The sequence below is a fragment of the Eschrichtius robustus genome, unplaced genomic scaffold, assembly GCF_028021215.1.
Source record: "Eschrichtius robustus isolate mEscRob2 unplaced genomic scaffold, mEscRob2.pri scaffold_749, whole genome shotgun sequence".
Classification (NCBI taxonomy): Eukaryota; Metazoa; Chordata; class Mammalia; order Artiodactyla; family Eschrichtiidae; genus Eschrichtius; species Eschrichtius robustus.
In genome coordinates this window covers 54,338-72,236 of record NW_027175625.1, presented here as the reverse complement: position 1 = coordinate 72,236, position 17,899 = coordinate 54,338, and the positions used below count along the sequence as shown (strand labels likewise).

The window sequence follows — 17,899 nt, the reverse complement described above, 5'->3', positions numbered from 1 at the left end:
TACACTGTAGAAGTTCAGCACATGGGTGGATAGGCGGATGAATGGATGGGTGGGTGGATGGATGCGTGGATGGATGGACGCATGCGTGGATGGATGGGTGGAAAGATGGATGGATAAGTCAATGGGTGCGTGGCTGGATGGACTGACGGATGCAGGGGTGGGAGGAAGGACAGGCAGACGGACAGGTGAACAGGTGGATTGGACGGACAGACAGCAGACAGGCAGACGGGCACACGGATGGTGGTTGAGGTGTGTGGGAGGAGGGGTGTGGGTGGATGAACAGATGGATGGGAGACTAGACTAGAATATGGATACAAATGCACAGCATGCAGTAATCTACTGGAGTTCCTTGGAACAAATCAGATTCCCTCATTCTAAGCCCCCTTCCAGGCAAAACTACATGCAATTCTAAAATCTACAGAATTAAAAGGTGAAACACAAATAAGAGCAGCTGAGAGAGGATTAACCAAGATGGCGGAGTAGAAGGACGTGCTCTCACTCCCTCTTGCGAGAGCACCAGAATCACAACTGGCTGCTGGACAATCATTGACAGGAAGACCCTGGACTTCACCAAGGAGGCTACCCCGCGTCCAAGGACAGAGGAGAAGCCACAGTGAGACGGTAGGAGGGGCACAATCAGAGTAAAATCTAATCCCATAACTGCTGGGTGGGTGACTCACAGACTGGCGAACACTTATACCACAGAAGTCCACCCACTGGAGTGAAGGTTCTGAGCCCCACGTCAGGCTTCCCAACTTGGGGGTCCGGCAATGGGAGGAGGAATTCCTAGAGAATCAGACTTTGAAGCCTAGTGGGAATTGATTGCAGGACTTCGACAGGACTGGGGGAAACAGAGACCCCACTCTGGGAGGGCACACACAAAGGAGTGTGCGCATCGGGACCCAGGGGAAGGAGCGGTGACCCTGGGGGAGACTGAACCAGACCTACCTGCTGGTGTTGGGGGGTCTCCTGCAGAGGCGGGGGGTGGCTCTGTTTCACTGTGGGGACAAGGACTCTGGCAGCGGAGGTTCTGGGAAGTGCTCCTTGGCGTGAGCCCTCCCAGAGTCTGCCATTAGCCCCACCAAAGAGCCCGGGTAGGCTCCAGTGTTGGGTCGCCTCAGGCCAAACAACCAACAGGGAGGGAACCCAGCCCCGCCCATCAACAGTCAAGTGGATTAAAGTTTTACTGAGCTCTGACCACCACAGCAACAGTCAGCTCTACCCACCACCAGAGCCTCCCATCAAGCCTCTTAGATAGCCTCAACCACCAGAGGGCAGACAGCAGAAGCAAGAAAAACTACAATCCTGCAGCCTGTGGACCAAAACCCACAGTTACAGAAAGATAGACAAGATGAAAAGGCAGAGGGCTATGTACCAGATGAAGGAACAAGAAAAAAAACCCCAGAAAAACAACTAAATGAAGTGGAGATAGGCAACCTTCCAGAAAAAGAATTCAGAATAATGATAGTGAAGATGATCCAGGACCTCGGAATAAGAATGGAGGCAAAGATTGATTAACAAAGACCTAGAAGAATTAAAAAACAAACGAACAGAGATGAACAATACAATAACTGAAATGAAAACTACACTAGAAGGAATCAATAGCAGAATAACTGAGGCAGAAGAACGGATAAGTGACCTGGAAGACAGAATGGTGGAATTCACTGCTGCGGAACAGACTAAAGAAAAAAGAATGAAAAGAAATGAAGACAGCCTAAGAGACCTCTGGGACAACATTAAACGCAACAACATTCGCATTATAGGGGTCCCAGAAGGTGAAGAGAGAGAGAAAGGACCAGAGAAAATATTTGAAGAGATTATAGTCGAAAACTTCCCTAACATGGGAAAGGAAATAGCCACCCAAGTCCAGGAAGCGCAGAGAGTCCCATACAGGATAAACCCAAGGAGAAACACGCCGAGACACATAGTAATCAAAGTGGCAAAAATTAAAGACAAAGAAAAATTATTGAAAGCAGCAAGGGAAAAATGACAAATAACATACGAGGGAACTCCCATAAGGTTAACAGCTGATTTCTCAGCAGAAACTCTGCAAGCCAGAAGGGAGTGGCATGATATACTTCAAGTGATGAAAGGGAAGAACCTACAACCAAGATTACTCTACCCGGCAAGGATCTCATTTAGATTTGATGGAGAAATCAAAAGCTTTACAGACAAGCAAAAGCTACGAGAATTCAGCACCACCAAACCAGCTCCACAGCAAATGCTAAAGGAACTTCTCGAAGTGGGAAACACAACAGAAGAAAAGGACCTACAAAAACAAACCCAAAACAATTAAGAAAATGGTCATAGGAACATACATATCGATAATTACCTTAAACGTGAATGGATTAAATGCCCCAACCAAAAGACATAGACTGGCTGAATGGATACAAAAACAAGACCCATATGTATGCTGTCTACAAGAGACCCACTTTAGACCTAGGGACACATACAGACTGAAAGTGAGGGGATGGAAAAAGATATTCCATGCAAATGGAAATCAAAAGAAAGCTGGAGTCGCTATACTCATATCAGATAAAATAGACTTTAAAATAAAGAATGTTACAAGAGACAAGGAAGGACACTACATAATGATCAAGGGATCAATCCAAGAAGAAGATATAACAATTATAAATATATATGCACCCAACATAGGAGCACCTCAATACATAAGGCAACTGCTAACAGCTATAAAAGAGGAAATTGACAGTAACACAATCATAGTGGGGGACTTTAACACCTCACTTACACCAATGGACAGATCATCCAAAATGAAAATAAATAAGGAAACAGAAGCTTTAAATGACACAATAGACCAGATAGATTTAATGGATATTTATAGGACATTCCATCCCAAAACAGCAGATTACACTTTCTTCTCAAGTGCGCACGGAACATTCTCCAGGATAGATCACATCTTGGGTCACAAATCAAGCCTCAGTAAATTTAAGAAAATTGAAATCATATCAAGCATCTTTTCTGACCACAACGCTATGAGATTAGAAATGAATTACAGGGAAAAAAAACGTAAAAAAGACAAACACATGGAGGCTAAACAATACGTTACTAGATAACCACGAGATCACTGAAGAAATCAAAGAGGAAATCAAAAAATACCTAGAGACAAATGACAACGAAAACACGACGACCCAAAACCTATGGGATGCAGCGAAAGCAGTTCTAAGAGGGAAGTTTATAGCTATACAAGCCTACCTAAAGAAACAAGAAAAATCTCAAGTAAACAATCTAACCTTACACCTAAAGAAACTAGAGAAAGAAGAACAAACAAAACCCAAAGTTAGCAGAAGGAAAGAAATCATAAAGATCAGAGCAGAAATAAATGAAATAGAAACAAAGAAAACAATAGCAAAGATCAATAAAACTAAAAGTTGGTTCTTTGAGAAGATAAACAAAATTGATAAGCCATTAGCCAGACTCATCAAGAAAAAGAGGGAGAGGACTCAAATCAATAAAATCAGAAATGAAAAAGGAGAAGTTACAACAGACACCGCAGAAATACAAAGCATTCTAAGAGACTACTACAAGCAACTTTATGCCAATAAAATGGACAACCTGGAAGAAATGGACAAATTTTTAGAAAGGTATAACCTTCCAAGACTGAACCAGGAAGAAACAGAAAATATGAACAGACCAATCACAAGTAATGAAATTGAAACTGTGATTAAAAATCTTCCAACAAACAAAAGTCCAGGACCAGATGGCTTCACAGGTGAATTCTATCAAACATTTAGAGGAGAGCTAACACCTATCCTTCTCAAACTCTTCCAAAAAATTGCAGAGGAAGCAACACTCCCAAACTCATTCTATGAGGCCACCATCACCCTGATACCAAAACCAGACAAAGACACTACAAAAAAGGAAAATTACAGACCAATATCACTGATGAATATAGATGCAAAAATCCTCAACAAAATACTAGCAAACAGAATCCAACAACACATTAAAAGGATCATACACCACGATCAAGTGGGATTTATCCCAGGGATGCAAGGATTCTTCAATATACGCAAATCAATCAATGTGATACACCTTATTAACAAACTGAAGAATAAAAACCATATGATCATCTCAATAGATGCAGAAAAAGCTTTTGACAAAATTCAACACCCATTTCTGATAAAAACTCTCCAGAAAGTGGGCATAGAGGGAACCTACCTCAACATAATAAAGGCCATATATGACAAACCCACAGCCAACATCATTCTCAATGGTGAAAAACTGAAAGCATTTCCTCTAAGATCAGGAACGAGACAAGGATGTCCACTCTCACCACTATTATTCAACATAGTTCTGGAAGTCCTAGCCACGGCAATCAGAGAAGAAAAAGAAATAAAAGGAATACGAATTGGAAAAGAAGAAGTAAAACTGTCACTCTTTGCGGATGACATGATACTATACATAGGGAATCCTAAAACTGCCACCAGAAAACTGCTAGAGCTAATTAATGAATATGGTAACGTTGCAGGATACAAAATTCATGCACAGAAATCTCTTGCATTCCTATACACTAATGATGAAAAATCTGAAAGAGAAAGTATGGAAACACTCCCATTTACCATTGCAACAAAAAGAATAAAATACCTAGGAATAAACCTACCTAGGGAGACAAAAGACCTGTATGCAGAAAACTATAAGACACTGATGAAAGAAATTAAAGATGATACCAACAGATGGAGAGATATACCACGTTCTTGGCTTGGAAGAATCAACATTGTGAAAATGACTATACTACCCAAAGCAATCTACAGATTCAATGCAATCCCTATCAAATTACCAATGGCATTTTTTACGGAGCTAGAACAAATCATCTTAAAATTTGTATGGAGACACAAAAGACCCCGAATAGCCAAAGCAGTCTTGAGGCAAAAAAATGGAGCTGGAGGAATCAGACTCCCTGACTTCAGACTATACTACAAAGCTACAGTAATCAAGACAATATGGTACTGGCACAAAAACAGAAACATAGATCAATGGAACAAGATAGAAAGCCCAGAGATTAACCCACGCACCTATGGTCAACTAATCTATGACAAAGGAGGCAAGGATATACAATGGAGAAAAGACAGTCTCTTCAATAAGTGGTGCTGGGAAAACTGGACAGCTACATGTAAAAGAATGAAATTAGAATACTCCCTAACACCATACACAAAAATAAACTCAAAATGGATTAGAGACCTAAATATAAGACTGGACACTATAAAACTCTTAGAGGAAAACATAGGAAGAACACTCTCTGACATAAATCACAGCAAGATCTTTTTTGATCCACCTCCTAGAGTAATGGAAATAAAAACAAAAATAAACAAATGGGACCTAATGAAACTTCAAAGCTTTTGCACAGCAAAGGAAACCATAAACAAGACGAAAAGACAACCCTCAGAATGGGAGAAAATATTTGCAAACGAATCAACGGACAAAGGATTAATCTCCAAAATATATAAACAGCTCATTCAGCTCAATATTAAAGAAACAAACACCCCAATCCAAAAATGGGCAGAAGACCTAAATAGACATTTCTCCAAAGAAGACATACAGACGGCCACGAAGCACATCAAAAGATGCTCAACATCACTAATTATTAGAGAAATGCAAATCAAAACTACAATGAGGTATCACCTCACTCCTGTTAGAATGGGCATCATCAGAAAATCTACAAACAACAAATGCTGGAGAGGGTGTGGAGAAAAGGGAACCCTCTTGCACTGTTGGTGGGAATGTAAATTGATACAGCCACTATGGAGAACAATATGGAGGTTCCCTAAAAAACTAAAAATAGAATTACCATATGACCCAGCAATCCCACTACTGGGCATATACCCAGAGAAAACCGTAATTCAAAAAGACACATGCACCCGAATGTTCATTGCAGCACTATTTACAATAGCCAGGTCATGGAAGCAACCTAAATGCCCATCAACAGACGAATGGATAAAGAAGATGTGGTACATACATACAATGGAATATTACTCAGCCATAAAAAGGAACGAAATTGAGTCATTTGTTGAGACGTGGATGGATCTAGAGACTGTCATACAGAGTGAAGTAAGTCAGAAAAACAAATATCGTATATTAATGCATGTATGTGGAACCTAGAAAAATGGTACAGATGAGCCGGTTTGCAGGGCAGAAGTTGAGACACAGATGTAGAGAGTGGACATATGGACACCAAGGGGGGAAAACTGCGGTGGGGTGGGGATGGTGGTGTGCTGAATTGGGCGATTGGGATTGACATGTATACACTGATGTGTATAAAATTGATGCCTAATAAGAACCTGCAGTATAAAAAAACAAACAAACAAAACAACTAATACTAAACTTTCATTGGGTTATTTGTATGGAAATATGTTAATATAAATGTTTCAGACATTACATGAAATTCCTAAAAATCTTATATTTGTATTTGTATGGAAATATGTATGGAAATATGTTAATATAAATGTTTCAGACATTATAAGAAATTTCTAAAAATCTTATATGTTCTGGTATAATGTTATAAGTGATAATCCTAGTTATTTAAAATGTGTATCTCAAAAATAACTAATTTTCTTGTCAACTGCATTATTATGAACTTTCATCAAATCTTTAACAGTGGTCATTTTTAAGTCTTTTGTCATTTACAGACAGTTCTGGGTGTACTCTGATGCTTTTGCAAATATGTTCCTATAAAAGGCTTTCGTCTTCAAGAAATTCATGGAAAAGACTCTGACAAGTACAGGTTTCTGGTAACTGACTGTACTGCTGAACTGAATGAATAAGCATTTTTCAGAACTCTAATGAAAAACTGATGAACTCATAAAAGTGCTAACAAAAGATCAAGATGAAAAAATTACATGGGACTGAGTGAACTGATGAGGATGAGTATAATTTTTGTGACTTTCTGTCTGAGTTAAAAAAAAAAAAAAATCCCACAAGGACTCAGAGGCAAAGAATATAGAAATCAATTTTCACTGCAAAGTAAAGGAGCTGTTACAGTGGAGGATTACTGGACTGAATGTCAATATTATGACATAGTATGAGTGTGTTTCGTGTTTGGTAATTGCAATCATTGTTGCTTTTGTTGTGGTCATCCACGTACAATGCTTGGTGTCAGTCTATTTATCTCTTGTAAAAATAAAATACAGTGTGTGTGTGTGTGAAAAAACACACACACACACACACACACACAAATAAAATAAAAAAGCAACCGCCACAGTGTTGGAGGTAGTTTTCTTCCTACTTTTTTCAACTTTATTTTCTAAAATGAAATTTTTTCCCACAGCGCTAAGCCCACTGCCTCGAATAGAGCCCGACATGGATAGGCACTCGATAAATAGTTATTAAGTGAATGTACAGATGAGTATGTTTGCTTCTAGAACAAAGCAGTTCTCGTTTACAAATCAAAATGATGGCAGTTTAACACATGGCCAAGTAGGCACCCTAGAAAACAATTGCTCTTTCCTTTGAAAGAGGGAAAAACTTGCATCCCCCCAATCCCCAGTAACACTCACTAACCTGGCTCAAGCTTTCCATCTGACAATGATGCCACTGAAACCAAGACGGGCAAAGACTGGGCCTGGCCAAACAGCTGGCACACGTCAGCCCTGAGATGCGTACCTCCATACCTTTCTGCCTGGCTCCCTCCTCCCAGACCGGGTCTCTTCTAACGCCCTCAGCCTGTTCCCAGGGAAAGCCCCCCCCCCCCCCGCCTCTGGGCCCCAAGCGGCAGGAAGAAACGGGCCCGCATCCGCTAGGCCCAGAACGTCCCCGCCGAGGGAACACTCGTGGGGCACTTGGCCCCATCACCCGGCCAGAAAGGTGCTTATTAGCACCTGTGCACGGCCCTCCTTGCCCAAGGCCATGTAGTGCCAGATTCAGGAGACACCTGGGGCCAATTCAGTCCCAGTTGAGGGCCCTGCGCCCCAGGATGCAGCTCCCAGGCTGGTTCCACAAGAGGCCCTGTCAGGTGAACGAGCTTGGGTGACCCAGGCCCTGAACCCAGGCATCAGGGTAAAACCAGCTCCATGGGGTTCCATGGATTTGTGCCCTGGGACCACAGCACTCCTGCACTCTGGATTTCCACGTGGCGAGGGCAGAAACACTCAAGGGTACATGGGTGTGGGGGCCTGGTACATGTGGTGGACATGCGGTGTTCGTGGGACCGAATCCACGCCCCTTAAGAGAAAACCAACCAGAACTCTCAGGCCCTCTGACCCGAAACATACACAAGAAAACAGCATGGGGAGAACGGAAGGTGATGTTAAGCTGAAACGATACAAAAGCACAAGAGCACAGATGAAACTTCCATTTCACAGTCCCGTTGCAGAGTCAGAAGCGATAAACTCTGGGTTTATTTTGAGCAAGGTGACAGGGCACTCCACCACGTCAGGCAAACTAACGTGCTCTCCGCCCATTCCTATGCACTGGACTCTCCAATCACCATTGCTTCCCTCCAGCACTGACATTAGCCCCTAAGGACACAACACAGACCTGTCTGTCAATTAACAATGAATATCCAAGCAGAGACAACCCCCAGCAAAAACAGAGGACAGTCCTAACATTCGATGAAATAATCGTTATAAGGGCATCTGTACTGACCAAATAATTCAGGTGACTATTAAACTCTACGTGGGGAATGCTCACAGAGATACAGCTTATGATCCTCGTAATACAGTGAATTTTAAGGAGCCAGTATGTTATCAAATGGGCGGTGGGCCTTCCAAAGCTCAGCAAATATCCCCAAACTTCTGACAGCTGTGCAACGTGGCAAGCAGACCCAGCCTTCCACACAATCCGTGATCACACAACAATCTGTGATCACACACAGCAAACGCAAACCAGGAGACAGGGCACACAGTGAAAGGGCGAGCAACAGAGGACAAAGGAACTGTGCTGGCTTCATGTGTCCCACGCTGGGAAAGAGCCCCAAGACCAACTGAAGAGACGCACGTTCAGAAACAGACACGCAAGAGAGCGGAGACTTCCTGCTGCCAAAAGGGCAGGCTTTGCCGGCGAGAAATCAAAGTCGGAGATAAAAGTAAGAGGTAGACTGCGGGAACGGAGATGCTGCTGACGTCAGGAACGAGGTTCCTCTGTGGTCACGGAGCCGACCACCACCTGCCTCCGGGCCCCTGCTGGCTGGAGACCCGACACCTGTCCCGGGCGCTGTCCTGAAAACACAGGGGGCGGGTGCACCCGGCACCTGCAGCGGGAGTGGGCGGGGTCTAAGTGGTGGGTTCCCGGGTCTTCCCTACTCCATCCGGTTCTCGACCACCTCCCACTCGTAATAGGGACCGGGAGCCTCCGAGCCCTGGGCACCCCCTGCGGACGGCAGGCGCCCTGGGCACCCCCTGCGGACGGCAGGCACCGGCTCCCTCCACCTTCCGCCGGGCCGTGGCTGCCTGAGTAACAAGGCTTCGGCTCTGCCAGCTGCTCCTCCGCTGGAAGCCGGCCCCGCCTGCCCGCCCGGCCAGCCCACCTTTCCGTGGCGCCCTGCACGGAGGTGGCGCGGGAGCGCTGGATCTCCTCCTCCAGGCGCCGCCGCTCCTCCTCCAGCCGCGCCACGTCCTCCGCCGGCCTCCTCTGCTGAATGACGAGCTGCAGCTCCTGAAGCAGGGCCTCCTTCTCCTTGATGAGCTGCAGCCGGTCCCTGTCGGCCTCGGCCATGCCCGGCCAGGACTCGCTCTCAAACTGGGCCAGCTGCTGCTGGATATTTGAGACCCTGCGTGAGAGGGACACAGAAAAATCCATGAACTTGATGAAAAAAACATCGTCTTCACACATCCTCGGCACCATCACACGGATTCTAGAAACTCAGTCCGATAAATACTGGAATGATTGCACTGAGTAAAACCTCACGCGACAAAAATAAAGGATCTGGAAGTGAGGTGTAACAAAAATGATGTGTAAGTCCTCTGCGACATACGCCCCAGCCTATGAGATTCAGGATGACAGTAACCGTATCATGTTTGTTTCAAAGAACTGACCAAAAGGCTGGCAGACCCCAACTCGCCCACGTGCACGGTGCCGTCTCCTCTGTGTACTGTTCTGGAGCGGGATGGAGCCGGCTCATTTCTCTCTGTGCCCCCTCCCTCTGCAGTAGCTAAACACCGTGCTGGACACATGAGAGATGCTTCTGGCCTCCTGCCTTCTCTGCCGTGCCTAACTCCTGAGCCCGCCTTGAGAAAACCCCAGGAGAGAAATGCGCCCATCACTGGATTCTGTATAGTGCCAGAGGCCTTGACCACGCATGAAATTCAAAACGCCTGGCAGAGAGCAGATACTCAACAAAAGCTAAATGCATGAAACGGAGAATAAACACGCCAGCAAGCATGTGAAAGAATGGGAGTCAGCCCTGGTGAGAGTGGGCGTGGTGTGGGGTAATCTGCGTGGATGCAAACTGGCCAGCTGCACTGTGTCAGCACGACCATCCTCAAGGTGTAAAACTATGGCTCTCGTCACTCCCCGTGTGCCTAAATGTCCGCGTGCCCGCTTGGCAGACAGACTGGTGCCCTGAGGTGGTGCTGAATGCAGAGTAAGTGAAAGAGATGTGACGTGTTTTCAGAGCACCCTTTCATAGGAGGAGTAGAATGTTTTAAGCCCTTTAAGTTTATATGTGGCTAAGGATGAGGGCTGTTTCCGGGCAGAAACAAGGAACTCCAGACCTGACCAGAACCCACCGCCGTGGAGGACAGATATTGGCACGTGGGCCCAAAACCAAAACCCAAAGACTTCTCTGAGGCGACAGAGAGCTGTGAGGCCAGCTAAGTGGCAGGTGCACATAGCCCTCTAGCCTCTAAGGCAGCGGTTCTCAAAGTGGGGTCCCTGACTGGCAGCCTCAGCATCACCTGGGAGCTTGTTACAAATGCAAGCCTCAGGCCCCACCCCAGACCTGCTGAATGCCACACTCTGCGGACTGGGGTTGGGCAACCTGGGTTTTGACAAGCCCTCTAGGAGTTTTGATGCTTGTTTGACACCCTCTGCTTTCAGGCAGTGCAGCCTGGTCTGGAGGATGCTAATTGGCCTTGGAGCTCTTAGAGGCTTGCATCAGGCACGGATGGGATGATCCTCACTAAAACAGGAATGGCAAGAGTGCTTCTGAGACTGCGCCGTCCCGTGCCCAGGGCACATGTCACTAATCAAAGCTGGCATCCTTCCTGCTGGGTCCAGACTTCAGAATCCTTCTCAACACTGTGCTTCCTGCAGATACTGCCAGTCAGCTGGCATCGGTCCACGTGTTAAGGGCCGTCGGCCAGCCCTGCACCAATCCACGCTCTTCCTGAACTAGACATAAGCACGGGACTAGTCAGCCTGGCTGTAGGACTGGGCAAGACTCCTTCTTCAAGTACCAAACCAATCGGATAACCCCCAGTCATGAAGAGAAAAGAATATACAAGTTATAGTTTAAATGCACGCATTTTACTCAAGCCCAGTTCCCCAAGAAGGTAAAGAAAATAGCTGAATGTCAGCAGCTTTATTAGGCAAGTTCTTTTCTAACTTAAAACTGATTTCCTGAAAATGTGTTGGAAAATGGTGCCAAATCATGTCACTGAAAAAAACTAATGACAGATGCAGCTGAACAGGGTTAGGAATCCAACTGGGCTTAAGCGTCCACCTCTGTCCAATTAGTGTACTTTAAATTTATGGCAGGCATATAACTGAAGCCCAAGGAAACACTCCAAGCAGACTCATAAGTTAGCGCCAAATCAGATGTCAGACCCAATGAAATTTCTGGAACATTCTACTGTAGATCAAGCCAAGTCAAAGGTAAGGAATAAATATAAAAGAGATGTACAATGAGCAAATGCACTGGGTCCTCATAATTTTTCATTTCAATGTATATCTGATCCACAGGCAAGCCTATTTGAGCCCAACTAAAGTTAGCCGTATTACCTGGCAATATATACTAATAATTCTCATACTACAAGCAGACATGTTTTTAAAAGCACTCCTTTTGAGTTTTCTGAAGTTTACATGTAAGGAGATCAAGATTCCATTTGAGTTGGCCAGCTCCAGGTTAGCTGCCATTTCACGGGCATTCAAGTTGCTGAGGGAGGCTGGAGATCCAGTCCTAGATAATCCTACTCTTTCCAGGAAAATCTCAGGTAATATCCACTACCAGAAAAAAGAATAAGGAAAAAACTGAATTATGAGAGGGAGGAGAGGCAAAGGGCAAATTTCAAAAGGTCTGCCCACTGTGAGCATAAAAGAAATAGTACAGTGGCCAGAATTAAACAGTGTACTGTAACTTTCCAGAGCTCACAAGAAAAACACCTAAGGACATATGGTGAGGGATGACTTCTATAGCAGAAACAATCTGGATGAAGTTGACTTCATGTAACCCATCTGGAGAAGTTGTTTGGGCTGTACTGAGTACTAGGCAAGCACACTGTGCTTAAGAACAGTGCTCTTTTAATAATTAAATTTCACAACAATGTGAATGACTGCATACTCATCTCAGAGGTACCTAAGAATCTAGAAGGATATTGGCATATATTGGAAAGTGCAGTTTCTTCCTCTAGATCCATACTCCGGAGGTAGACATTTGGGTTATGCTCTCAGCCAGGTTGAGAGAAGCACGTGTCTGTCTGTCTGTCTGTCTGTCTGTCTGTACTGGGAGCCAAAAGCTCTAAAAGGATTCCTTCAGCGGTTCCTAGTACAGTTGCCAAGGAATAGGTGGGATGGCTTTACCTTTAAAACAATAAGCCCTGTCTACCGTGCTGCTGGCCGGGAAACGAGCCACCTGCAAGGCGGACCCTTCGTGTGTTAGGGTTACTGCAGGGAACAGACCTTCCGCCTCAGACCACATACAGATGTACAGTTACGATGTTCCTTCTACACCCACGCCCAACACCTGATGCGTAGTGCAGGTTGGAACCCCACTCCTGCAAGCGCCATCACTCCAATTCTGGGTAATACAGGGAAAACCATTTCCAGAAAGGCTGTCTTCTGAAATATCTTTTCAGGGAAATTAAATACATGGAAACAAAGCAAGGTCACGACTACAGTTTGTTTAAAAAAAAAAATCTTTTCCAAGTTCTTTTTTTTTTTTTGGCTGTGCTGCGCGGCTTGCGGGATCTTAGTTCCCCGACCACGGACTGAGCCCAGGGCCACGGCAGTGAGAGCAGCAAGTCCTAACCACTGGATGCTTAAGAGGTGGACCGCCAGGGAACTCCCCAAGTTCATTTTTAAAGAGAACCGAGATCAATTACCCAGCCATAAAAAGGAATGAAGTTGGGTCATTTGTAGAGATGTGGATGGACCTAGAGTCTGTCATACAGAGTGAGGTAAGCCAAAAAGAGAAAAAGAAATATTGTATATTAACCCATATATGTGGAATCTAGAAAAATGGTACAGATGAACCTATCTGTAGGGCAGAAATAGAGACGCAGACGTAGAGAACAGACACGTGGACACGGGGAGAAGGGGAGGGTGGCACGAACTGGGAGGTTAGATTTGGCATAAATACACTACCATGTGTAAAACAGATAGCTAATGGGAACCTGCTGTATAGCACAGGGAGCTCAGCTCGGTGCTCTGTGACGACCTAGATGGGTGGGATGGGGGGGAGTGGGAGGGAGGTCCAAGAGGGAAAGGATATAGGTATACATATAGCTGATTCACTTCACCGTACAGCAGAAACTAACACAACATTGTAAAGCAATTTTACTCCAATTAAAAGAAAAAAAAAGTAAATAAATTTAAAAAAATAATAAAGAGAACCGAGATCAATTTAAAACTGGCAAGGGTTTTTTTTCCCCTGCGAGTCAGCTGTATTCTTTACTGATTCTTATTTTTGATAGGTAATCCCTTTTATGGCCTATATATATATCCTCTCACAAATGCCTTTAAAGGCTTTAAAACACATGTCCCTGTGCTCAGGATAGTGAAGAAATGAAAGCAAGTCCTCAATCAAGCATTCTGGTCTCATATTTATTGTGTGATTTCTAAATTCCATCCCCCTGAACAGGCCTAATGTAGACAGGAGTCAAATATGAATCATTTTTCCCTTACTATTTTTGCCCAAACACCTTTTCCGTTACAACCCAGGCACCATTAAACCATGAATGGAAACCTGCATTTATGCCGCAGAAACTGCTCAGACCCTTACAATTCACATGGAAATCTTAAATATGACTTCTTCTTCGAAGAAGAAAATGCACTTTTAACATTACACAGTTTTGAGGCATATTTTACATATCCAGAGTAATCCCCAGGTACTTGAATTTATACCTAAATTCTGTGACCTACAATATAAATTCGCATGTTCCTAAAGTACTGCTGCTTTCTGGAATAGAAATGGAACTCCAGGCAAGCCACGGCCCTGACTGGTCGTGATGGGACGTGGTGGATCCCAATGCCATGTTCCAGGACACGGTGCCAGCTTGGAGCCTCGTGCCTTCAGATGTCAATTGCAGCTACAGATTTGATACTTTTATGTTTTCTCTCCTTAGTTTTCTTTTTTGCAAATATCCATTCAAATGAAAAGCAAAAGTTCACCAAGTCTCAGCTGAGATCTGAGTCAGATGGATGGTGATATCACTTCAGCTCACTGAACTAAATATCGATAAACCAGTGTCCATTCGGCTCAACTCTTTATCCTACATTGGAGATTCACGGAGTCTGAACCTAGAAGTGTGGCGTAAGAAGGGCCTACGAATACCCCAACATCCCTCCCTGCCCTCACATCTTGTCCCCTCTGAACGAACAGATCTTCAGAGAGCGACTTCTTTAAATGAAAAGCAGATCGTCTCCAGGCTTCTTTCTCTTGGCCTGAATGGAGAAGATGCGTTCCTTTGTTTCTCACAGCCGTGCCCCACTCCCAAACCCAAACACACAGTCACTAGAGAAATGAAGGGAAAATCCAAGGGACTGATCAAATTCAGCTGGAACCCTAATACTACACCAGTGACAACGGAAGAACAGCAGGGCCCATCCTGGCAACAAACACTGAGACACGGAGAAACCGGACGGGCCGAATGTTTTGTTCCTATCAGGAACGCGAGTGTTTCTATGGAAACAGCTAGTTTGTGCACTGTACAGTTCCAGTTTCTGGAACAAGTGCTCTTAGGTTAAAAATAAGGAGCCATCTGCGTCATCAGGATTGCTTCAAGAAGACTAGCTCCTCCAAACTGGCTTTGAAAAATTCTCAAATTTTTAACCAATAATGTGAAAACATTCCTATCATAAGGTCTGCCTTGGGAATCCAAAGCCATGTTCCTAAAGGGAAAGGAATAAGCAGTTGTTTGGGTACATTTCACATGACCTAGAGTTGAAAACACAAAACTAGTCACCATGATAGTGGTGGTTTGGTCTAGAGAATTCTCTAGAAATCATACCACTGCTTGGAATTATGAGTTCCACTTCCATAAACTTCCTTTAAATCTGAATGTACATGAAACCCTCATTGTCCAGAACATTTATTGCATTTTGACGATTTCCCAACTCTGAGAAACAATCTTGAATCTAGATATACAAGGAAATACATAAGTGCTTCAACTTCTCTCCACTTAGAAGTAGCAAAGCCCAGGAGGTTTTGCAGAGGGTAGGAAAGCTAAACTTCGCAGGATGGAATGATTTCAGAAATGGGAGCTGGGAGACTGACGTCTAAGGGTGGGGCAGCAGAAGGAAAAGACAGAACGCTGAACGTGGCACTAAAATAATGAAAGCCTTGGAGTGGAAGAGCAGGGAAGGATGCGTTTTTCTGTGCTAACACTGCCTTTAGAAGTGACGCCTTCTCTTCCACGCACCGGTGGGTGAACGGGGGGACATGATGCTTTCCTGTATGTGGGACACCCTTCTCCAATGATGCTGGTCATGGAGGTGGCCATGTGGAGAGTCCCTGGACAGAACCTCAAAGCCACTGTGCTTTGACTGTGGTCCTCATTACTCAGGTTTTGGAACATTAACGTTGGTTCTAGATTTAGTTCTTGGCAAAGACCTGCTTGCTGTTGCTCCCTTCCCACGTCTACGCTGTTCTAATCATGTGTCTCATTTAGCGGCAGTCTGAAAAAACACCCAGAAAAGGCAACTGGAATAAAAGCCCTGACCTGGTGCTGGGTGGCTATGCTCCTGACCCCTGATGACCTTGACCCTCCCTAACTGTCACATGTATACCAGGAGCGGGGATCGTAGGGTTGTCCTGACCACACTACAAGGGGTATTGAGTCTAGCGTCTTGCCAGATGTGGCTGGCACTTGTAGGACCACAGCTGAGTAGGTTACAAGTCAGGAACTCACTCACTTTCCAGTTAAGCCTTAACTGTAAGCAATTTCAGTGACTGGAGGCCAAATATGATTACCCCACGGGGACTGGAGCCAGGTACTGCCACCACGTCAGGGGACCAGATCCAGACTGCCAAACACAGGGTGCTGTAATCAACGACTTGGCAACAACAAGAATGCTTCAAGGATGTTTTTAAGCAGGAGAAGGTCCAATGAAAGCACCGAACTGATTATCAAAGACTGAGATCCATCTTCTAAGTGGTCGACCATAAAGCGAGCCCCAGAGAACTCTCTCAGGGGCCGTTCTTCCCTGACCCCTAAGAAACTTGCCATTATACAACTTTCCGCCCTGATCCCTGCTCCCCCTGGACTGAGAAAGCCCTTCCTCAACATACGGGCAGCCGGAATTCCAGCATCCCTCAGGGCCCAGCTCCAATGCCATTTTCTCCAACACCCAAGAACAGGACGCATTACAGGGGGGTCCAAGACCACAAGCCCTTTCCAATGACCATGAAGGCCCAGGAAGCATAAGCCGAGCTTGGAATGATGATGTATGAGGTGACTGTGCCCTGCCTCCGTCAGATCCCTAAAGACATGCATGTCTAGATGCCCTTTCTCCTCTTAAGTCAAGGGGAAATATCCCAAGGCTCACACCAGGACGAGGGCCTTGGGGAAGGGAGCCAGGAACACAGCAGTTGGCCTGGAGCTGACTGGGCCCCAGGACTCTGTCCACTCGCCCACTCGCAGGGGTGAAGGCCAAAGATTAAGTGTGACCAAAGCAGACCCCTGTTTACTCATTCAATAAATATTCACCAGGTACTCAGCTGCTGGAATTATAGCAATGACCTAAACAGACAAAAACCCCTGCCCTCATGGGCTTCCCATTCTCGCAGGGAAAGACAGACGATAAAAAAGCAAACACATAAGTACAGAACAGGTTGGGTGATTACATTTGCTGGGAGAATCAGGGTGATGGGGGTGGGGATGGGAGGGCAACTTTATTCAGGATGATCAGAGAAGTGTCTCTGACACAGTGACCAGAAGGAGAGCAGAGGCCACGTGACCATTTGAGGCAAAGCATTCCATTGCAGGCAGAGGAAACAGCGAGGGCCAAGGGCACTGTATTAGTTTCCTTTTGTTTCTGTAACAAATTACCACAAACTTGGTGGCTTAAAACAACACACACATGATTACCTTACAGTTCCAGATGTCAGAAGTCAAAAATGGGCGAGCAGGGCTGTGATCCTTCTGGAGGCTTCGGGAAGAATCCATTTCGCAGCTGTTTCCAAGGGCTGCCCACATTCCTTGGCTCGAGGCCCTGAATCACTCTGATCTCTGCCACCCTCACATCTCCTTCTCTGCTTCTCCCTCTTATAGGGACCCTTGTGATTACATTGAGCCTATCTAGATAATCCAGGGTCATCTCCCCATCTCAAGATCTCTAGCTTGAGGCCATCTGCAAAGTTCCTTCTGCCATGGAAGGCAAAGAGTCACAGGTTTGGGGATTAGGACATCTGGGGCAGCATTATTCTGCCAACTCCAAGCACTAAATCAGGAGCGTGCCTGGCAGGTTTGAGGCCTGACATGCAAGGGGGCCAACGTGGCTGGACGAGGCTAATGCCCTGAGTCAGTGGAAGACCTGCTCCTGAGCCCCTGATGTCCACACACAGTAGGGATTT

General features: G+C 45.3%; 1 protein-coding gene across 4 annotated transcripts in view; it reads right to left on the bottom strand.

Moving 5' to 3' along the window:
• The window catches only part of LOC137758223 (protein WWC3-like), a 66,669-nt gene that overhangs the window by 9,380 nt on the left and 39,390 nt on the right, over nt 1–17,899 (bottom strand). For all 4 annotated transcript variants that reach the window (XM_068534432.1, XM_068534433.1, XM_068534434.1 and 1 more), the window contains one exon: nt 9,476–9,718. In XM_068534432.1, the coding sequence (XP_068390533.1) occupies nt 9,476–9,718 (243 nt within the window). The remainder of the gene's footprint in view (nt 1–9,475; nt 9,719–17,899) is intronic.